Source organism: Acyrthosiphon pisum, chromosome A2 (assembly GCF_005508785.2).
Source record: "Acyrthosiphon pisum isolate AL4f chromosome A2, pea_aphid_22Mar2018_4r6ur, whole genome shotgun sequence".
Classification (NCBI taxonomy): Eukaryota; Metazoa; Arthropoda; class Insecta; order Hemiptera; family Aphididae; genus Acyrthosiphon; species Acyrthosiphon pisum.
In genome coordinates, this window is record NC_042495.1 from 54840917 (window position 1) to 54864064 (window position 23148).

Below are 23148 nucleotides of genomic sequence, written 5' to 3' on the forward strand. Positions count from 1 at the left end.
AAATGCATAAGAGGGCATAAAATGACATTAACAGTTAACACGCGAAGAAAGCGTCGTTTGGATAAATCAAATGGAAGTGTAGGAATTTTATACAGTAGCGAAATAGGTGAATTCGACGAGGGCGACCACGTGAACGACGACGACTACGACAACAACGACGATAACGAAAAGGACCGCGATAACGACAGTGACGATGACAACCGTTACGCTCCGGGATATGATTTTTTTTAATTAATAATAAACGCTAATAATATCAGTATAATCATAGTATGTAATATTGTAATCCATGAACTTCTTAGTTCATGATGTAATCTAAACTAATTGATAGTTATCATACGATGAAAGACATCGTACAGTGATGCCGTGCTAGCGGCACTCGTCGCTACGCTCCTCGGCGCCGTCGCTCCGCTCCGTAAATCGAAAATATCCCCCGACTTGCTGTGCAACACCACCTTAAGTTGGTCACAGGGTAACCACAGGTTAACCAACGTACAACCACCTTATAATTTTTCGGACAACTGCCAGCCACGGCACAATCACAATCAAAATAAGTGAAAAAAAAAAATCGCGAAATAGTGAACTTCATTAGGCCATAACTTCAAAACTAAGTCCGTGCCCCAAATTCGGTTTTCACCATCGTTTTCAGCGTACTTAACTATATAAGTTTCCAAAAAAAAAATTACAAAAAAAAGGGTGCCCGGTAAAGTAGAAATATACCAAATTTTGTACATGGGATATAAAAAAAAAATAAAAAATAAACACTATTGTAAAACCAATAGCTTCCTCGCTCCGCTCAGAATCTAAAAATATATACTATGCATAAAATATACTAATTTAAACATTAAATGAAACTTTCAAGTATTTATGGCAATTTTTTTTTTAATTACAAAAAAAATAGCTTCCTCACTCCGCTCAGAATCTAAAATCAATCGAGTCGATAACAACTAACAATTAGTTGCATAGAAATGACCGTTTTTTCACGATTTTTTTTTCTCGATATATATATTAGTAGGTACAATGAATTTTTAACTTTTACATCTCAAAAGGGTTATTTATCTACCATTCTACCAGCTAGATTAATTTTTCTAACCAGAAAAGTTATCGAAGTTGAAAATCGAATTAACTCTACATAGGAACTCAACAAAAATGCATGTTATTCACTATTCATTATTACTGTAAAATCAATATTTGCTCATCTACTCTGAATCTAAACAATTTTTTTTCAAAGATAGGATTGATATTGAATCTTATGAATCAAACGGGTTACTTAGTGGTTTTAAAGATTGTATCACAAAAAAATGAATGCTGCGGCGTTTAAGTACCCGAATGAATTATGGCAACAGTAGTAAAAAAACAATGAAAGTATTTATACGTTTTAATAAAATAAAATACATTAACTGTTAGGTCATCTATTTATGGACTGCAGTGCCGAGTTGTGTATAATATTATAGTGCCCCCCCCCCACGGCCAAGTGCCTACCCTACAATCGTTTATCGTTCGCCTATAATAGCGGAGCTCGGCATTCCACAATCTCGTGGAAAACGCGTCAATGAAAACCAATCAGAAAAGTTTATTTTCAAAGGATTTCTTGAAGGTATTAGGTAGGTATAGAGGCGTACATAGTATGGTTCGAAATGGTTCGATTGAATATTATAGTTGCAGGTACTCACTCATTAGTCTTTATTGTAAATAATAATTTCCAAGAGGGTGACCGTTGCACAGTGGTGTATTCAGGGGAGGGACTGAGGGGGCTGTAGCCCCCCCCCCGAAATGTTAAGAAAATTAAAAAATGATTTTAATGGTCTATGATAGTCGCTCGAAAAGTCTTAAATTGTATTTAAAATATTTAGAAATGTACTACCTATTGCCTATAATAAGTATTAACACTTTTCAGCTATTTATCTATGCTAGTATGCAGGCACGTATCCAAGGGGTGGGGGGCTAAGGGGCTTTAGCCCCCCTTTGGACGTGTATATACTTATATATTATAATAATATATTACTTTTAGACCCTTAGACTGGGACTTCGGTACTTAAGATATTTCAAAAAATAAGAAAGACTTCGTACAACATAAGTAATTCAGTACATTTTTTTGTTTAGCCCCCTCCCCTTTTCAATTTCTAGATCCGCGCCTGCTAGTATGTATTTAATTTGTAAAAGTGTAAAAGTTGATCAGGCCCCCCCGAAAAAAAATCCTGCCTACGCCACTGCCGTTGCAATATTACAGTAGAACTTCCATATAACGGTCACCGAAGGGACTGTAAATAATGACCGCTATTTAGAGGTGCCCGTCCTACAGAGGTAGAATAACACTAGGATACACTCGACGGGAACAAAAAAAATGACCGTTACATAGAGGTGACCGTCCTATAGAGGTGACCGTTAACGGAAGTTTTGCTGTATTATTATTATTCATTATTATATAGCCATATAGGTTGCTCAGACAGTCAGACGTCTGTATTACCTATGTACAGGGTATAGTCCCATTTTTCAAAAATTATTTAATATTATTAGTTAGTCTCGTCATAATTGACCACGGCTAGAAATTCACCAGGAAAAGTCGGTTTACCGTTGCAAAAAAGTGGTACAGATTCGTTGGTTCCAGACTTCCGATTAATCCGCACGCGGCCAATTGCATTACACCGGTTTATATAGAAATTCGTCGTCAAAAAAGTAAACCAGACAACAGTCGCTAAGAACAATGTATTTTTAATTTACTTTTAAGGGAAATTTACACCGATTTTCGCCGTCTGATGTCCGACAAGAAATCCGGTAGTGGTAGGCCAATTTCGAGGATATGTCACAATCTATGTGACAGTCACATAACCAAATCATTCCGTTCTTTCATTCTTGTAGGTATCTTGGTAATTGCTCATGATTTTTCATTAAAAATTAGGTTTTTAAAGTTTAATTGTAATACTAAATTATATAAAATAATAACCCTTCACTTCTCCAAGACAACAAGACTACAATAGCTTTATAAGAGATGGTTAGGTTATGAGATGCTAGGAGTCAAGAGATGCAAATTTCAAATGCAACAAAGTCCGTGTCCTATAATACACAATAATATTATAATAATATAATGATTAACAACAATAATAATTAAGAGGCGCACCGCGTCCGTTTTGCGTACTTCGTTTTTTCTATTAGTCCAGTCAATAAGGGGTTTTTCCTTGCAAAAAATACTGAAGTTTTTGAAGTTTCGTCTTGGGGCCCTGACTGACCAAAAAAAATGTGATAAAAAAAAAACTTTACGATAAAAATAGCTTACATAGAAATTAAAGATCGTAAAATTTGTGACAAAAAAGGTTCTATACATTTTTAGCTTAAGAGAAATAGATAAGCGACAAAGTCTATAACGGCCGTCATAGAATGTGGCGCCCCGCGCGCTATAATGACGTATAATACAATATACGTATGCACGTAGTTTGCCAATGGATTGAACGTAGAATACTAAATAGCAATAGCCAATAAGACATAGCCACATAGGTATATATCTATTATTCTAACGCTAAAAATGTATAGAACCTTTCCTGTCACAAATTTTACCATATTTAATTTCCATGTAAACTATTTTTATTTTAGTTATTAGTTATTAGGCTGGTTCTTACGACCTCCGGTTAAAGTTAACCGACACTTGTCTTAACCGGCGGAATTCTGCCGGTAATAAAATCTGTTATCATCCGGTTAGCGTTAACCGACACTTTACCGGACATTGTAAGAATAGCCCTTAGAGATATTGTAAAAAAACAGTAAAAAAGTGAAAAATTTCGTATACATACATACATACATTATACATTTATACACGTTATAGCTCGAGGCGCCACATTCTATGACGGCCGTTAGACTTTAGGGTCACTTGTCTATTACTATTAATTACTCGCTAAAAATCTAAGACAGTGGACTGGACTATATGGATGGAATAGAAAATTAGAAAACGGCGGCGGCTTCGCTTGTGGCTCGTCGTCAAAATGGTGATAAGAGGATCGCGGCTGTAAAATACGACTGATGATAACGGTAGGCAATGATAACAGAAAAAGAATTTTATTATTAATAATAATAAAATATATAATAATTGCGTGTACAAACTTACGCAGTTACGCCTATAACTTACTACTGACGAGTGATAGGCGTAGCAGAGGGAATAGGTGAAACCTAGGTTTCAGTATTTCAGTTTCGCCTATTCTAATTTCTAGTATTCTGTGGGCGTACCGCGGAGAGCGGAGACGCTTTGTCGTCGGACACCGCGGTATGACGAAATAAAAATATTTATTAATTCATCATGGTCGGACTCGGACAGTATAGTAAGCCCAAGTTGCAGCCGAATAAAATGAATAGTGAAAACAGAAAACGGCGCTTAGTTGTGGTGGTCACCGCCACTGATGACTGACCAGGCGCCAGGCGCTGTTTACCTTTAGGTCGATTTTTTCGTCAGTTCGTCGTTGACTGCATTCCCGCGTCGCGGGCGATAGCCGGCGGAGAAACATTCGCAAAAACACGTATTATACCTATAATAATATGCGTGTTCGTGTACGGGAGAAAACAATATTGGTGTTCTATTAGCAATAACAGCAGCAGCTATCGTATTACGTGCGTGATAACGTGACCCGAACGAATGAATATCAGAATATTATAATATTATGTAGGACTTTAAGTGGGCAATAACTATTACAATTTTTCTTACTACCAATTAACTCTACGACACACACACACACACACACACACACTTTATATAATATACTAAACATTAAGTGGTATGCTCGAATTGGCATTTGGCGAGAGGTAATTAGTGTTGAACCCATAAAATACATACACACAGTGGTTACTATATTATATTATTAACAATTTGTCAAACATTTTCTGAGGTGGTGGTGTCTACACACCATATACTTACATTATACAGTATACACTTATAACAGGTAAGTCGTGCGCCGTAATATTATATAATATTTGATTCGATATTATTAAGATTTATAATAATATATTATATATTTTGTTAGTTTTCAAATGTTTACCTATGAATATTATTAAGTATTAAACGAATGACATTTTTCAAATGTCTCGCTTTATTTGTCAAAGCATAATTTTATTGAAGGGCTGCAAGGGAAACCATGCTGTTGTGATCTAATGACCTGAATTTGATTGAACTAATGTTGGGTGTATTCTTATTTATTTTAATTACAGTTGAAAATTATACAGATTATACATTTTATTCAGTTTTAGGTTTCATTAATCTATTCTTTGCTATTCACATTTGTTATACAGGCAACACACAAAGTGCTGACTTGTGTTATTATCAATAATGGAATACAATCGTTCAACTTACTAATGTATAATTTAAAACATAATATAATTATAATAATATCATGGTGAGAATATTTTTTGAATGTTACAATATCACTATTGTATTTTTTTTTTAACAAAAAATTGTTTACACTAAACTTAGTTATTAGGTGTATTGACATTCAAAATTCATTTTTGAGAAATTTTTGTGTATTTTGAATAGTTTTCAATTAATCATATTATTCAAATTTAATAATTTCACTTAATTAGCAAATTAACACAGACTAAACTCCAGATGCCATGATTAATTTGTCTGACCAAAGCCAGCACAGAATTTTATTTGCTTCATTTGTGGTCTAATAACTAAAACTAAAAAAATTTATGCTTGAGTGTATTTCTTTTGGAAAATATTTATGTACCTAACTATAATTTCATAGCAGAGTAAATAAGATATAATAAAAAAAAAAATTAAAACCAATAACCTAATTGTTGCAAAAGTTATTAGTGATAATTTTGTGTTCAGGTTAAGGCTTTATTCATTAAATCATTGTAATAACAATTTAAAATTAGTACCCATATTTATCAATTATTACCACTTAATTAATTTTAATTTTAAACATTGTATCTGACCTGGTGTAATTTTACCTTGGTATGAAATTTAACTAACATAATAGTTAATCACATATGTTTGAAATTTGTTTTGTTATATTAATTATATATTTATTTTTGTATTCTTGCTGGCAACATATTTTCTTAAATATTTATTATTAGTAATGGCTATGTATGGGGATTTGGCTAGGTTTAAATCTTGTCTTAAAGTTAAATTTAATAATTTGTATACAATTATACAAAGTTAAAATTGTAGCTATTTTTGAAAGTATTTCAATTTTTAAGTAAAAAAAAAACTGATTAGCTAAATATTAATTTTTGATAAATAAATTATCATATCAAGAAATCAATAGGTTAGAAAATTAATTTTAGTTTTTTATCTTCAAATAATTGTAGATTATAGTTGTACACTTGTACCTATAATGTATAATTAATAGAAAAAAAGTGCTAAAGCCTAAAAATATATTTAAGTTTTTCAAAAAATTATGTTCAGTTATTTCTTTTTGGTAGTAAGTACTAAAAAGCAAGACTGGGCAAGTTGATGATATTTTTTTAACTCAGTTAAATTATGTTAAGTATTTTTTTTTTCAATTAGGTTAAAAGTTAAATTAATTTTAAAAATAATGCATTGAAAAAGTATTAAAATAAATGATAACCACTACCTACCTAGGTCCTAGGTATATGAATATAGATACATATTATTTTATGTATGTAATTTAAAACCTGTGGGACTGTACAATCTTAAAACTATTCATACTTCACGCTTGGTTCATTTAAATTTAAATTTAAGTTTCTGTATTGCTTAACATTTATAATTAAAAAAAATAATTACTTGACCATTTAAAAATTATAAAAAAAACATATTTCTACTTATAAGTGAATATTATATGTATATAAGATTTGTATTTTACAACTAAGTTATCCCTTAAATTTTAATAACAGTGTAAACTGTATGAACTATGAATGTTTTATTATTTATTTTTGTATGATCATAGGGAATGCAAATACAGTATAACAAATACTATATAAAATATTAAAAATTGGGTTTGTTTTAAATCAGTACAGTTAAATACATTTTTTAAAAGAGATGGATTGTAGGTAACAGTATGTCAGTTAATTATGATTTTAATTAATTAATTAATTAGTTCTATTCATCGTTGATCAGAGCCGTGCTAAGGGGGTGGAAAATGGGGCAAGTGCCTTAGGGTGGCCAAACTTGTTACATTTTAAAGGGCGGCAAATGCTTAAATATGTATGTTTATTAGGTGCGCCAAATATTATTGCCCTGGGGCACCAATGAGAGTTAGAACGGCATAGTTGATATTAAATGTCCACATTCAGTCTATCTAGCCAAAATCCATAGTACTGCACTACTGTCTCGTCCGTTGCTAACTATGAATGTATAAAAGTATAATACACAACACCAGTATAGGTAGGTAGGTATATACTATATAAATTTAAATGGTCACAATCATGATTATAGTATTAAATCTTGATAAATAATAAATATTAACTAATAAATAATAACTAATGTCTAATGAGTACCTAATAAGTAGATATTATGAATCGTAGCTTCGTGGGCTCGTATCTATTGATGTCCTTATATGGGCCACTAATGTTGCATTGTTACCCCTACATTATTTTTAATTAGTAAATTAATACAACTTATTAATTTTTATCTATAAAAATATATACAAAACTCTTCGTAAATATATATTTTTTTTCAAATAATATTTTTTGGATAATATGAAAATTCAAAATGAACTTAATTGGGAATATTAAAAATAATGTAAGTTGATTTTAAGTTAAAGTAGATACAAATGACTTAAGTTAAAGTTAAATTAATTGAAAACAGCTAGTGGTAAGTTAAGTTAATAAGTTAAAAATAACTTTTAACTTATTGAATTGTAAATGCTCAGCCTTGCTAAAAAGTGTATTAATTATTAATATTGTGATATACTAATCTTGTGTAGTATGTAAAGTAGGTAAACAGATTAAAAAGAGAATACAAATAAATTGTGTTTTGTGGGTGAGTTAAGACTTACAGTACATAGATATTTTGTAACTAATACTTGTTATTTACTGATTACATAACATAAGTATTAAATTAATTATACGTTATTTATCTTAATAAAATAAAACATATTTCCTAATCTTTGAGTTTTTAATGCATGTTAATCCAAACCTAATGATTTGTAATGATATTTATTAACAACAGGCAATATTAGGCACCTATTAAATAGAATTAAAATTTTAAATAATAGTTATTTTATTTGAGTAATATTTATTTACTTTATTTCATGATAATATAGGCTGAATTTTTTAAAACAAAAAGGAGAAAAATGTCTTCCAGCAGAGATGGTGATGAAAACGAAGCTGTAACTAATTTTCGAGAATATTTACGTATTCCCACCGTTCACCCTGATGTTGATTATAGTATGTACATTTTATTTTAATCATGGTTATAAATATGTAAAAACAAAGTAATATTCTTATTTCCTGTAGGTAAATGTGTTGAATTTCTATTGCGTCAAGCCCAAAGCTTAAATCTTCCATCAAATATTTATTATATGGCCCCTGGTAAACCAATAGTAGTTATAACATGGCTTGGGCAGAAACCAGAACTTCCTTCTATACTACTTAACTCTCATACGGATGTTGTTCCAGTTTATTCTGTAAATATTATTATACTATAAATTCTTTTAGCTATCATTAAAGAACTAACATTTATTTTTAATTTTAATTATTAATAAGTGATTGTATTCTAGAAAAATAAGTATTAAAATGTATTGTGTATATTAACAATAATAATAATCCAATTTAATTTAACAAAAAGGTGTTTATTGATCAAGAAATTCACCTTATGTTTAGTATTTAAAAAATATAATGTAGTAGGACTATACAATTTTGGATTCCTAACATCTTGATTTAGTTTATTATTTATTACTTACAAATTTATACAATTAATAAATGTAATAATTGAAATCATTTATATAATTTTCTTGTTTTTGTATATAGGAATTTTGGACTCACGATCCATTTTCTGCACATAAAGATAAAAATGGAAACATTTATGCTAGAGGAGCACAAGATATGAAATGCGTTGGAATACAATACATAGAAACAATACGAAAATATTTAAAAGATAAATTAGTTTTTGATAGAACTATACATATGTTATTTGTGCCTGGTTTGTGTGTCTTTAATTTTGTACTAACATTATGATAATAGTTTTATTGAAATTTTGTTTTAGATGAAGAAACGGGTGGACATTTAGGAATGAAATTGTTTGTTGGGTCCCCTGAATTTGCATCATTAAATGTAGGTTTTGCGTTAGATGAAGGATTGGCTAGTAGCGATGATAGTTTCAGTATATATTATGGAGAACGAACTCTATGGCGTAAGTAATTTCATACAGTTGTATGTTAATTTCTTATAAAATTTAATTTTTGTTTATTGATAGATCTCCAAATAAAATGTACTGGTACACCTGGACATGGGTCCTTATTACACGAAAATACAGCTGGAGAAAAGTTGCAATATGTTATTAACAAGTTTATGAATTGGAGGGAACACGAAAAATTAAGAATGGAGACTTGTAAATTAGGTTCTGGAGATATCACATCAATAAATTTAACGATGGTAAATGGAGGATGTCAAATTAATGTGGTGCCACCAGAGTTGACAGTTAGTTTTGATGTACGATTGAGTATTGCTGTAGATGTGACGACAATAGAAAAAACAGTTAAAGAATGGTGTGAGGAAGCTGGCGAAGGTGTAACTTTGGAGTTTATAAGTAAAAGCCCATTCATTCAACCTACACTAATTTCACCAGAAAACCCTTGGTGGGTTACATTTAAAAACGAGTGTGATAAAATGTAAGTATTAACATTAAATTATCAATATTTTCTATAAAAAATAAAATATTATTAATTATTAATAATTCATTGACTATTTTCTTTTATTTGTAATTTATTTTACCAATTTTGTAATAAAATTTAGAAAAATTATCAACAGCCAACAGGTCACTGAAATGTATTACAATATCGGTGGTTTATTGCATAATGTTTTATTGTATAGTCAACATTAAAATAAATAATTAATCAACTGTTTTAGTTTTAATATTTTAAAATGGCAAAAATATGAATTGTTAAATTAAATCAAACAATTATTTTGATGAGACACTAATTTTAATTTCAATTTTAGGAATTTGAAAACAAAAACGTATATATTTCCTGGCGCAACAGATAGTAGATATATTAGAGAGGTATTTATAAACTATATTACTGAAATGTTTAAGATGATGTCTGTTATACTTGCATGTATTGTCATTGTCTTACAAACACATAACATACATACATACATACATACATTCAGCAGTTTCAATTTTGTGTTTGTTAGTTTAGCAGTCGTTACATTAGCTTATGAGAATTTTTTAATATAAATATTTTATATACTCATAACTTGCTCAAAAACAACTAAAATATGTAAAAATCCTACAGGATAATACAGATAATGTTCTTCCTTTTAAGTTTTGTACTGAGTCAATTCACTTTAATATTAAAACTAACACAAAATTGGAACTGCAGAACATTCATTTTAGTATGTTAGTAAGACGGAAACAACACATGCACATGTACAACATTCTCTTAATAATAATATATATTGATACACTATTAAAATATTATTAAATCAGATTTAATTTAAAGTTAGTTTTTAATTTTTAGTACCTAAATTTAGATTGATTCAGATTTTCTATAAACAATACTGCCCTACATGGACATTAATTAAACATAGTTGTGTTTATTAAAAGATTCAATTACTATATCAATATTAATTAATTTTTTTTTTAATTGCAGATTGGTATTCCAGCTCTAGGATTTTCACCAATAAATAATACTCCTATTCTTTTGCATGATCATGATGAATTTTTGAATGAGAAGACATTCCTGGACGGCATAGATATTTATTATAATATTATCAAGAGCCTTGCATCTGTTTGAGTTACAATTTTTTTTTATTTATCTTCATATATTAATTAATTTTAATGATGAAACATTATATTTGTTATTAATTATAAGAATATTATACCTCAGACTTTATTTTATAAAAAAAAAATAACAATTTGAGTTTAATCATTTTAAATTTAGTTCTATTTATTTAAATTTTCTGTTAAAAATGTGTTATAATTATATAATATATAGTAGTCTTGGAAATCCTGCGATAATCTGGTACGTCCAGTAATCCAGCTATATTTTATTTTTTATTTTTTTCGTTATAACTCATAATAACCATAAAACAGAAAAAAGCAAAGTATCTGCAAGTGTTCTTTTGGTGCTTTTATTACTGTAAGAAACTCTTAAAAGCATAATTTAAGAAAAAAAAGATAATTTTTGTTTTTATGCGAACCACCATTGATCTGGTGATTTGTTAATCCGGGAGTACTTTGGTCTGATATATGCCAGATTCCCAAAATTCTACTATATAATGAATATATTATATATCATTATTTAAAAAATCGAGATAAAAAAAAGATTTATGTATTTACTAAGTATTAAATAGTAAATAATATATAAATTATAAATGTAATTGTTTTATTAATATTTTATAAATTGAGTTATAAACTTCGTTATGTTTTAACAAATTGTTATATTGTTTATTCAAAATATGTTAATGATAAACTATTTGTTTCAAATTTAAATTTTGCTGCTTTAAACAAAAAATATTGCAGAAATATTAAATTGTATTTTTTTATACACCAGCACAATCCAAACATCGTTTTATAAATTGATGTAAAAATAAAATTATTACACCATAATATTCAATAATAATTTACAAAGTATAATACACATCAAAAACTGAATATGGTATTGTTTTTTAAAACAGTAAAAAAATAATTAATATTCCAACAAAATGTTTGACTTAACAGAATGTAGCCATATAATATCTATTTACTTCTAAGTCCTAAACAGCGTTGCCGAGTTGGTCTGGCTAGTGTGCACTGCATTTGAGCTTAAGATTTTGAAAGTTTTACTATTATAAGAATGCTGCAGATCAGTAGTATTTAATCTATTTTTTCGGCTAATAGCATTTGGGTATTTTTTTTAATATTCTGGAGAGGCCTCAGTCTACTTTTTTTATAATACACATGTCTATAGCCATAACAGTTTAGGTATATTAATATACACAGAATAGGCGTTTAAGGTCTGAAAGCACATCCTGCACCAAAAAAACCTAGGATATTTAGTTTTGTCTAGTATAAATATTTCAACTTTCAATTTTGTATGCAGAAAATAGATGAATTTAAATAAACTGGTAGCATGAATAACAATATAACTTTAATAATTTACAAATACATTATGATTATCTAACATTATTTAAATTGACACTTCAATACATCCAAGCCCGGATTAAGGACCTATTGGGCCCCGGAGCTGAAATTTCATTTGGGCCCTTTTGACAAAGTATGCTTTACAAAGCCGCTTATTGCTACACTCGCAAGAACATACATTTTTCTGACTATTTCACAAATTGACAATTGCATTATAAAATTATAAGATTAATAGGTAAATGTAATTTATGTCTATAAAGCTACTCATTTTATTGTAGCATAATATAAGTAAATACTTCATATTTCATTAATTTAAATTCAAATTTCCATAATAACTTTTAAATTTATTAACAGTTTACTCATTTACAACAAATATCAAACAAAAGTTAATATATAAAATAAAAATAATTTTATATTTTTATCAAATAATTTTTTTTTCTTGCTTTACTTGAAGCCAACTTTCTTAGTACTTTATTTAAGTCTAACAATTTTAATAAATCATTCTCAGAATATAAAATCATTTGTACGTCTTAAGTTTTCTTGGGTTTGACTGGTTATATACTCTAGTTAATTTAGAAAAATCTCTCTCCGTACATAAAAAACATTATTAATTATTGATGATATTATTGATATCAATGAAAATATTAAATAACAGTAAAATGCGTTTTTTCTACCATAGTACTTTTGTAGGTATTTACTATTCTGTTGTTTTTGTCGATGAAAAAAAAAAATGGTTTTTAAAATATAGAAAAACTTTTCTTTAAAACCACTAAAAATGTGTATCAGCTTAAAATTGTTTGGGCCTTTTTCATTTTGGTACTTGAGAGGGCCTAGAGATTTCTGCCCCGGCTAGACCCCCCCCCCCCCCTTAATCCGGTCTTGAATACATCTACAATAAACAAAATTTAAACCCTAGTTAATTATACTGTTATCATTATTTAACATTAAATGTACAAATAACTAAATGTATTTGATGTCAAATATTATTAAGTTAAAAAGTGATGAATCATCAATTAATATTTAATATTATTTTTAATCAATAATCATATATTTGATGGTATATTTAATATTGGTATAGAGCAGATTAAGAAGTGCTTGAAATTATCTTTTATCATATTTATTTAGTATTTAAGTGAAATTAATATTTATTATCAATCTGCATTACAAACAAGATACCAATTTATTACATAATGATAGTTGAAATTAAAAGGTGTGATTTAACATATAATTCTAACAAAAAAAAAAAGTATTGTTAAAAATTGTACATTATTATATAACTTGTAAAAATAATTTTCGAAAATCTAAAAATGTCATCAGCTTATTTACTCGATGAACACGAATCTGTGACAATATTTAGAGAATATCTACAGATACCATCAGTTCAACCAAATGTCGACTACAGTTTGTATTTTTAGTTTTCATCTAAATATTATAATAATTATTGAATCGTTAAATGAGCAAATAAATTATTTAGTTAAATCTTATAAACAGGTGAATGTATAAAGTTTCTTGAACGCCAAGCCCAAAGATTAGGTCTTCCGTTAAAAGTGTTTTATATGGCACCAGAAAAACCAGTTGTAATTATTACATGGGTAGGACAAAATTCTGAATTGTCATCTTTATTACTCACCTCTCATATGGATGTTGTTCCAGTGTATCCTGTTAGTAAAACACTTTTATTACCTTTTTTCAATAAGTTTAAGTAGATTTTAGCTTGAACATTAATTTTTTTTAGGAGAAGTGGACATATGATCCATTTTCTGCACACAAAGATGAAAGTGGAAATATATATGCTAGAGGTGCACAAGATATGAAATGTGTTGGAATTCAATATTTAGAAACTATCAGAAAGTATATTACAGAAAAACTCAAACTGAAAAGAACCATACATATATGTTTTACACCCGGTAAATACAATAATTATACTGTTTTTAAAAATAAAGTATTTATATTTTAGTAAATTTAGATGAAGAAATAGGAAGTAAGTTTGGTATGGCTAAATTTGTTACAACTTCAGAGTTTGCTGAGTTAAATGTTGGTTTTGCTCTGGATGAAGGAATAGCAACACCAACTGAAGTTTTTGATGTATATTATTGTGAAAGAACTTCTTGGTGTAAGTTATACCAGATAACAATAAAATTATAATCTACTTTGAAATAAAAATTACTTTCTTTTTTTTATAGATATAATTATAACTTGTACTGGCCAGACTGGACATGGTTCAATAATACATGAAAATACAGCTGGAGAAAAATTACAATATATTATCAATAAATTTATGAATTGGAGAGAACATGAAAAAACTAAATTACAAAACAGTGATCTAGAACTTGGAGATGTGACTACTATAAACTTAACAATGATTAAAGGGGGGTGTCAGATTAATGTTGTGCCAACTGAATTATCAGTTACTTTTGATATACGGTTAGCAATTGATGTAGATATCAAAAAAATGAAGAAAACTGTAGAAGAATGGTGTCGTAATGCTGGTCCAGGCGTCCACGTTCAATTTAAAGACAATCCAATTTGTGTTCGACCAACTAAAGTTGATAATACAAATCCATGGTGGATTGCATTTAAGAATGAATGTGATAAAATGTATGTTTAACTTTTTAAGACCTTTGAGTACAAATAAGTTTTTGATTTGAAACAAACTTACAATATTTTTTCAGGGACATGAAAATCAATACTTGTATATTTCCTGCAGGAACAGATAGCAAGTTTATAAGAAATGTAAAGTATAAGTACCTACATTTAATTTACAATATTATAATACCTATCTCATGTTTTTAAATTAAATAGGTTGGCATACCAGCTTTGGGATTTTCCCCAATGAACCAAACAAAAACTTTATTGCATGATCATAATGAATTTCTTAATGAGAAAACATTTATCAGAGGTTTGGATATTTATTATAATATAATCAAAGGACTTGCATCGGTTTGAAATTCCAGTAATCAATATGAATTTTATTTACTAATAATTAAACAATAGTTGATTTTAAAAAAAATGTATTAAAATAATAAAATATAAACAATGGTTTGAAAATCCACTAATGATTTTGTCTTACGCATATTTAAATTTCTTACCTACCAACCAAATAAATATTCCAAAGTTTTTGTGACAATACCATTTGAAGTTGTAGCTGAAGGAGAGTTCTAATAAAAATAAAAACAATTTATTTTCAAAGATTTAATAGTAAAATTAGTTTGTTCATAAATCCTAAGGAAACTTACATTGTTTCCTTGAATAGGTATAGGTCTTATAGCCATTGGTCTGATATTATTTCTTTTAGAGATTGAATCATTTGGACTGGAAAATTGTTGACCTAAAATTGGTGAACGCAGCGATTTTGATAAAATGTCAGTACTCGGACCAGGGTGTGAATCAATAGGGCTAATATTTTCATTTAAAATTGTCTGAAAAGTAACATTAATTGTATTTATATAAAATACATTATAGCTGTATTAAATCATAATATTTTTTACCTTATCATTACATGGAATAACTCCAATCATAGCTCCATTATTGGTTACTTGGCCATGAAATAATAGAGCACGATGATAATCTGTAGGATCACTAAAACATATGTGTGCCCAATTTGGCCCAGCTTGTCTCACATCACAACAAGACACCATGTGTTTAAATTTAGATAATATTTCATCTTTATTCGAAATTGAAAAGCCAAAAACTGTAATCCAACATCCTGGAGCAGCTTTTGGTTGTTCAACCAGATTGTTTATATCAGAATAAAATTGTTTGTTTTCTTTATTGTTACACCTATATTAAAAAAAAAAACCGTTTTAATAAAACATATAGCCAATGATTACTTAAATTAAATTTAGAATATATAATATATTATATTTACTGCTTTTCACTATAGTCGGAAGTATTTATCGAATCAAATAAATCAATTGTTGGAGCTTTTGTTGGTTCATCATTGACTCTATTAGAGATAGGAGTGGAAGATCTGAAAAAGCAAACAGAACTCTGTAATAGAGTATTTTTTTAGACCAATCGTTATATAAAAGGCATACGGCTTATCGCTTAGTTCATGATGAAAATTGCGCATTAAAAACGTGGTATGTACATCTGGAGTTTGGCTACGATTTGCACGTAACGGAGACATGGTGCTAATGGAAACATTACCGATCGGAGATTGAGCACGTTCACCCATCAAGTATCCAGGAAGATAGATAGGTTTTTGTGGACTGTCATGTGATGGTGATCCTAGAGCCATGGGTTCCATTTCGTAGTTCCGTCGTTAGGATACGATAAACAATATAAGGTTTTGCACAGCGATTATCAATGACGTTCTAACGAATAGATCTGAAAACCAATTGAAGTTTTTAACGGTTTTGCTACTCAACAATATACCAGTTTAATCTTCTTGAGAACAATCAATAAAAAAAAAAATTCAAAATTCAAATGTTATGATTTAGTGATAAAAAAAAATCAAAGACCGCCACAGCGAATAGCGGTATTATTATTACAGGTTACAACCTCTGGTATAGTGGTTTGCTGTATTCGTCAAGATGCTGCATGTACCATAGATAAAAGAATAGAACCTGGACTCTGTAAGTTGGGTGGGGTGGGCATACATAATATCATAGAACAATATAAGATCTTATATTATGTATGGCGGTGGGTAGGAGCTATTAACCTGAGCAGTGAGCTATTAACGCCATCTATTAACCTGAACATTCAGATTTGAGACATTTTTTAACCCGGGAATTTTTATATATTTTTATATTATATTTACACAAGAGTTAATTTAATTAATATTAATTAAAAATTAAATATTTAATTTATATACCTCTCGATGGCACTATGGCAGGCTGTTTCATCTATTCTGTGGTATCAGTGTATCACAGATTTTCATTTTATCATGGCCACGGCTAAAACCATTGATTATATAATACAATGCTAAAACAAAAATACAAAATTGAAAATACAGCAGAAACCTATGATCGCGGGGTGGTAGGGATAAGACAGAAGCGCCAACTTGATGAATGAAAAAAAACGAAAACGAGAACATTTTTTATTATTATCATTATGTCGACGCGCTCCGTTTACTTCCCTGAAGTCCTTGACACGACGTTATCCATAAATAGCAATGTGCAGTCGTGTAATCGTGATTCTACGGTGTTAGTGTGCGTGTACGAACTACGAGTGTGGAGTGGTACTATATTACGACGCCCGTGAGTCGTGACTCCTTCCTGTGGTAGCAATAGTTGTAGGTAGTCGGTTTCCGGAACGTTCTAATTTCAGCGCGTGGGAGTACCTGTATAATATAACGCCTACAGCTTACTGAACATGAAGTGAGTAGAAAAGAAAATAACAAGTTCGGGCGCACACCCATTTATTACTATTATAATCCTAGTCCTCGTCTGCGAGTTTCATTCATTCATTTATTTGCGTACCTATAATAGTACCTGCCTACATTCTTTCTTTTTCCTCCACAGGTCACCACAAGCAGTTGCTACAGCGGACGAATAACAACTACATCAGATCTCGATGCCTGGGTAAGTGTCACAACCCCGGACCGTGGTCACGAAACCAACCCGACTTAACCAATACCCCGTTTCAGCGTAACCATGTCATTCAGTAATATGTCGTGCTCCCGCTGCGGGGACGGCTTCGACCCTCACGACAAAATTGTCAACTCGCAGGGTGAGTTGTGGCATCCGCAGTGTTTTGTGTGAGTAGTAATTCTGGATTCCTTATATTTTCCGGTTGACGGCTGTGTGACGATGTGGTAACAATGATTTATGTTGTTTTGTTTTCTGTTAATAGATGCTCTCAGTGTTTCCGGCCATTCCCTGATGGTCTGTTCTACGAGTTTGAAGGTCGCAAATACTGCGAACATGACTTTCAAGTACTGTTTGCACCCTGCTGCGGCAAATGCGGTGAATTCGTCATTGGCCGTGTCATCAAGGCGATGTCTGCTTCTTGGCATCCGGCTTGCTTCTGCTGCGCAGTGTGCAACAAAGAACTAGCTGACCGTGGTTTTGTTCGCAACCGTAATAGAGCTCTATGTCACGAATGTAATGCTGCAGACAAAGCGGTTTTGTCTGGTAGACACATATGTTTCAAGTGCCAGTATGTTAAGGCGTGATAAAATGATAACCATTTCCTACTGTACTTTAAATGCCCAACATCTTATTGTTTTAGTGGTGTTATCGATGATAAACCATTACGGTTCAGAGGTGAGGTCTATCACGGGTATCATTTCAATTGCACAGCTTGTGGAGTCGAACTTAATTCAGATGCTCGTGAATTGAAACATAGATCTGGTTATACAGCTAATGAAATGGTATGAAACAAATCTATTGTATAAAATATATTAAAACTATTGTATTTAATTTTATTATTTTTAGAATGAATTGTACTGTTTGCGATGTCATGACAAGATGGGTATTCCAATTTGTGGTGCATGTCGGCGACCCATTGAAGAACGTGTTGTAACAGCACTAGGAAAACATTGGCATGTAGAACATTTTGTTTGTGCAAAGTGTGAAAAACCGTTTTTGGGTCATAGGCATTATGAAAGAAAAGGTCTAGCTTACTGTGAAACTCATTATCATCAACTATTTGGTAACTTATGCTTTGTATGCAATCAAGTAATTGGTGGTGATGGTAAGTACAACAATATATATATTTAATCAATTTTAATTTGTCATCAATAATTATTTTAAATTTCAGTGTTTACTGCTTTGAACAAAGCTTGGTGTGTGCATCACTTTGCATGTTCATTCTGTGATCAAAAAATGACACAAAAGACAAAATTCTATGAATGTGACTTAAAACCAGCATGTAAGAAGTGCTATGAAAAGTTTCCATCAGAATTCAGGCGTAGATTACGCAAAGCATATGATAATACACCTAAAAAATCGACATCTGCTTGAAATTTCCCACAACTTTTATAAGTTATTACAGTATTTTTAACGGTAACATAATAAATTTAGAAATTAAAATATTAACCAATGACAATCACAAATTCTAATTAATTAGCAACTTTGCTATACAATTTATAATGATTTATTGTTATAGTCATGTTTGGCATTAAATCGCGCTACCTGCATAAGCTTGGTGTTTTATAAACAATCTGTTAATGCCCACATTAACTTGAATTTAGATAATTATTTTTATACACATACCTATATTATTTTTATTAAATATTTGATGATTTTTTTATTAAAAAAAAGAATTATTAATAAATTCATATTTTACATATTAGATATTTTCTGTTTCATCATAATTGACATAATCATAATTCTATTTTGATGTAATGATTAATTTATTAATTTTATAGTAATATAAATTTATTTTATTATAGACTAATTTTTGCATTTTATTTATGTGCATTTTATACTTAGCAATTATTTAATTATTTTGTACAAATATAGGTCAAAAAAATTAATCTTGATAATTGTTTGTACGGATCTTAAATAATATGAAAAAAAATCTATTGCATTCAAGATCCTACAATATTATGAAGAATGGTGTTGCAAAATTTCTTTCAAGGCAATGTTATCAAGTATAAATGCTGTAACGGTATTTGATATTAGCACAGAATAACACATAATATATATAATATATTATAATATAATAGCGTTAAAACTGTTTGAAATCCACTGATACTCACTTCTTTAGTGATAGTTTGAGTTATTTTATTTACCAGTTAAAATACTTGTACTCGTGGATCTAAAACTGTGTTAGCACATTGTATAAACGCACTGACTGACTATAAAGTGTGAACTAGAATAATCTTAGTTAATGATATTAACTTGATACAAAATGTTCTGATGTCATACCAATATGGCAATACACCATAAATCATAATATGTTTATATTATGATAGTGTTAAATAGTTTACAATCCCTAAATAATTATATTTAAAATAACTCAAACTACCAGTAAGCAACTGAAAATGTGTGATTTTCCTAACTATTTCTTACGCCAATTATATAATCTGGTACTAAATACTTAAAGACATATAAATAATATAATAAATAATATTCTTATTATTTATATCAAGCAACCACTACCGAAGAACCCTTTTTTTTTGTCCATTCCTATCTCGTCTACATATTATACCTAGTTGTTTACATGGCTACTTAATTGTTTACTAAAACTGACTGACTTATTTATACACATTTTATACATATTGATGTATTATATTAAAATTGTTTTCTTAAGAGGACGCAGTTGTTTTTGTCTTACAAGTGTGCAACATAGCAAATGTACGCTCGGGAGAACATGTTTAGCTCCATTAGTTTAAAATGTAGAGTGAATCGACCTATTATGAAACTTGATGGTAAGTACATTATCTGTGTTTGTATGTGGGTTTCCTACGGTGGTTTAATTTTTTAGTAAGTTATGAGTATATAATGTAGCATAAATTAAAAACGCTCATAACCTTTCTTAAAAACTGAATTATCGTAAAAAACCAACACAAATATACAGATAATGTGATTACCATCAAGTTCATGATTGGTTGATTCACTCTAATTTAAAAAAAAATAGCCGAGTTAAACATAATCTGTTGAGCGTACATTTATTATGTTATACACTTGTAAGACACGGAGATAACAAGTATCTGTGTAGTGTCTTCTTAACATGGTTCTAATGTTTATGTGTAGCAACAGGTAGCATTGTAGCAACATTCTTGTGTACTGAAACTATTTATATATATATTATTTTATTCTTAATTTAACAGTACCTTTAGATTTTATGCAGACTAAGCCTCAGTCAATATCATAACTACTAAGAAGTAAGAACTAAAAACTATTATTTACTTATTAAGTAAGAATTAAAATAATTAGGATTGTCCATGCGACCATGCCTCACAGAATATGAAATTGTACTATTGTAGACAAGTATGTTTAATACTTAAATGTTATCATACTACCTAACTAGTAATCACTAATCGCAGAATAAAAAAAAATGGTAGATGCCATGACCTAAGATTGGGAGTCTCAAAATTCTATGCAAACATTTGTGGATTACCTGTGAAGTAGCTGATGCATTGACTGATTAAAATTTTTTTTAATTCTTGCAAAGAACCTGGTAGTTATTAAGTATTAACATTTTCGAGATTTTGTCAAATTTAGTTAAAATCTGAAATTCAAGCAGAAATAATTGTGACTGAATTTTTATATTTTTAAATTATTGTAATAAAAATGTATGAGGAACTTAGTTTTAAATTTTTGAACATTTTTACTCAAAATCCTATATTTTTTTTTACATAAACGACAAACATAAGTCCAATAAAAACTAAATATAATGTCAAATGTTGAAATGTCTATGGATAACTCAAAAAGGGCCAATACATTTTTAAAAATGCTAAATGTCTAGAGAATGCTGTTATAAATATTTGGTGAGCATTTTAGGTCCATGGTTTTTCTTTTTTTAATTACAACAAAAAACAAAACAATTTTGACATCTGGTTTTGATTGAATATATTTATTATTTTGAAGCTTGAAAGTTGAATTAATACAAGGCTCCTCATAAGTTTCTTTAATATAAGTTCAAAAATATTAAAGATGCATATGCACAGTTATTTTTTATGTGAGTTCAGAGTTCAAATTTTGACAAAATTCATTTAAATTTTTAAAATTATATTTCAGTTGAGACTTTAGTCCGACGAAATGTTAAAACTACGATTTTAGAAGATTCCCTACAAATTGTTCTACGTTAAACAAAAAAAAGTTGAGTGGAAAGTTACGCTATTTATAGCCATTTACAACATTTCTTGGATTTTTAATAATTTTTTTTCTAAATATTAAATTTGATTATTTATACTTGTATGCTAGGATGACACGTTTCCGCTCAGAATCGTTTTTCGTATGCAATGGTTTATCATTGAATTCAAATATATTATATAGCATCCATTACAATGACATACTCGACCAGTGGCGGATCCAGGCATAAACAAGAATACTAGACAGTTGACAAGGATCCAGGTGGGCAAAGGAGGCATTTGTCCCCCCCCACAAAAAAAAAAAAAAGATAAAAAATTAAATTAATCCGTAAATCCACCACTGTCACGATCGTGCATTTTGTGCCATCTAGAGATGGGAATGATGGGACTCGGTGCCAATGTGGTCACTGTACTCAACAACTGCTGTACAGCAGAAATATATTAGTTTATAGATCTGACAGAAGAGCGGTAATTATTTTAATTTTTTATTATAATCATAAAAATCCATAAATGTCTTATAATTTACGCCTGGCTAGTGACGATTATAAAACTTAAAAAATACAATACGACATCACTATTCAGTATTTACTATATCAAGAATTAGTATCAACTATAAAAAAGTCACTAGTCAATAATAGTCAGTAGCATTGACTTTATAATACAAATAGTGTATAATATAATTAATGTCAGTAGTCACTACACTCACTAGTCACTACTTGCGAATTCACTATTAAAGAATTAAGATACCTATATGGGCATATGCCATATGGCTATATCCGGCATTCGCGTTACCAAGATGAATATTTTATTAATATACTTTGCGTGTATGGGATATTTTTGAAAACTATCCTCTATCTTTTTTTATAGTATTTTCATATTAAACGTGTTGGTGAATTCAGAATTTACCTATCTTACTTACTTTTTATGTTATTGTTAATAAACCACGTAAAAATTGTAGGTTTTACATGGCTTATTAGCAAAGACATATTAATAATTTATTTATTTATATGTCTATGCTTATTAACAATAACATAAAAAGTAAGTAACTACTACGAAGCCGAGTGCCGTATTAGAGATTAGACATTAGTTATTTAGTATTAGTAGTTAGTACAGATTATATTACATAATATATATTATATTATATTTTATACAATCTGTGCCCTGTGGTATTTAGCACGGTTTAAGATACATCGTGATTGATAATAATTATCAACATTAT

The 23148-nt window shown here is 29.5% G+C and overlaps 4 protein-coding genes across 10 annotated transcripts; 3 read left to right on the forward strand and 1 right to left on the reverse strand.

Moving 5' to 3' along the window:
* Positions 1-4380: 4380 nt before the first annotated feature.
* On the forward strand, positions 4381-11158 carry LOC100169089 (aminoacylase-1-like). Of its 2 annotated transcripts, XM_008183192.3 has the most exons (9): positions 4381-4919; positions 5266-5369; positions 8205-8328; positions 8398-8567; positions 8911-9082; positions 9146-9292; positions 9356-9770; positions 10099-10159; positions 10752-11158. In XM_008183192.3, the coding sequence occupies exons 2-9, from the start codon at positions 5367-5369 to the stop codon at positions 10893-10895; spliced, it is 1236 nt and encodes a 411-aa protein (XP_008181414.1). In that variant the 5' UTR covers positions 4381-4919; positions 5266-5366; the 3' UTR covers positions 10896-11158.
* Positions 11159-13375: 2217 nt separating this feature from the next.
* Positions 13376-15279, forward strand: LOC100162258 (aminoacylase-1A). Of its 2 annotated transcripts, none has more exons than XM_001951364.4 (7): positions 13376-13624; positions 13715-13884; positions 13959-14130; positions 14190-14336; positions 14407-14821; positions 14896-14956; positions 15026-15279. In XM_001951364.4, exons 1-7 carry the CDS (start codon positions 13531-13533, stop codon positions 15167-15169), a joined length of 1203 nt encoding a protein of 400 aa, XP_001951399.1. In that variant the 5' UTR covers positions 13376-13530; the 3' UTR covers positions 15170-15279. The 2 variants fall into 2 exon arrangements, with proteins under 2 accessions (XP_001951399.1, XP_008181413.1); XM_008183191.3 differs by having other exon boundaries at positions 13409-13624; positions 14181-14336.
* LOC100160216 (nucleoporin NUP53) lies at positions 15161-17161 on the reverse strand. 4 transcript variants are annotated; one of them, XM_029488880.1, is made up of 6 exons: positions 17040-17161; positions 16261-16552; positions 16092-16193; positions 15712-16003; positions 15460-15642; positions 15161-15381 (listed from the first exon to the last, which is right to left on the reverse strand). In XM_029488880.1, exons 2-6 carry the CDS (start codon positions 16470-16472, stop codon positions 15313-15315), a joined length of 858 nt encoding a protein of 285 aa, XP_029344740.1. In that variant the 5' UTR covers positions 16473-16552; positions 17040-17161; the 3' UTR covers positions 15161-15312.
* Positions 17162-17178: 17 nt separating this feature from the next.
* LOC100164332 (LIM and senescent cell antigen-like-containing domain protein 1) lies at positions 17179-19567 on the forward strand. 2 transcript variants are annotated; one of them, XM_001951293.3, is made up of 7 exons: positions 17179-17544; positions 17689-17748; positions 17814-17924; positions 18020-18325; positions 18398-18539; positions 18604-18862; positions 18929-19567. In XM_001951293.3, exons 2-7 carry the CDS (start codon positions 17741-17743, stop codon positions 19129-19131), a joined length of 1029 nt encoding a protein of 342 aa, XP_001951328.2. In that variant the 5' UTR covers positions 17179-17544; positions 17689-17740; the 3' UTR covers positions 19132-19567. The 2 variants fall into 2 exon arrangements, with proteins under 2 accessions (XP_001951328.2, XP_029346096.1); XM_029490236.1 differs by lacking the exon at positions 17179-17544 and having other exon boundaries at positions 17562-17748.
* The last annotated feature ends 3581 nt before the right edge of the window (positions 19568-23148 follow it).

Coding starts and splice junctions, on each gene's coding strand:
- LOC100160216 (XM_029488880.1), bottom strand. CDS start 16,472: ATGGAACCCATGGCTCTAGGATCACCATCACATGACAGTCCACAAAAA. Junction 15,643..15,711: donor TTATTCCATGTAATGATAAG/GTAAAAAATATT, acceptor GTTACTTTTCAG/ACAATTTTAAATGAAAATAT. Junction 15,382..15,459: donor TACCTATTCAAGGAAACAAT/GTAAGTTTCCTT, acceptor TATTTTTATTAG/AACTCTCCTTCAGCTACAAC.
- LOC100164332 (XM_001951293.3), top strand. Junction 18,326..18,397: donor CACATATGTTTCAAGTGCCA/GTATGTTAAGGC, acceptor TTATTGTTTTAG/TGGTGTTATCGATGATAAAC. Junction 18,540..18,603: donor GTTATACAGCTAATGAAATG/GTATGAAACAAA, acceptor TATTATTTTTAG/AATGAATTGTACTGTTTGCG.
- LOC100162258 (XM_008183191.3), top strand. CDS start 13,531: ATGTCATCAGCTTATTTACTCGATGAACACGAATCTGTGACAATATTT. Junction 13,885..13,958: donor ATGTTGTTCCAGTGTATCCT/GTTAGTAAAACA, acceptor AATTTTTTTTAG/GAGAAGTGGACATATGATCC. Junction 14,957..15,025: donor ATAGCAAGTTTATAAGAAAT/GTAAAGTATAAG, acceptor TAAATTAAATAG/GTTGGCATACCAGCTTTGGG.
- LOC100169089 (XM_008183192.3), top strand. Junction 9,293..9,355: donor TGGAGAACGAACTCTATGGC/GTAAGTAATTTC, acceptor GTTTATTGATAG/ATCTCCAAATAAAATGTACT. Junction 10,160..10,751: donor ATAGTAGATATATTAGAGAG/GTATTTATAAAC, acceptor TTTTAATTGCAG/ATTGGTATTCCAGCTCTAGG.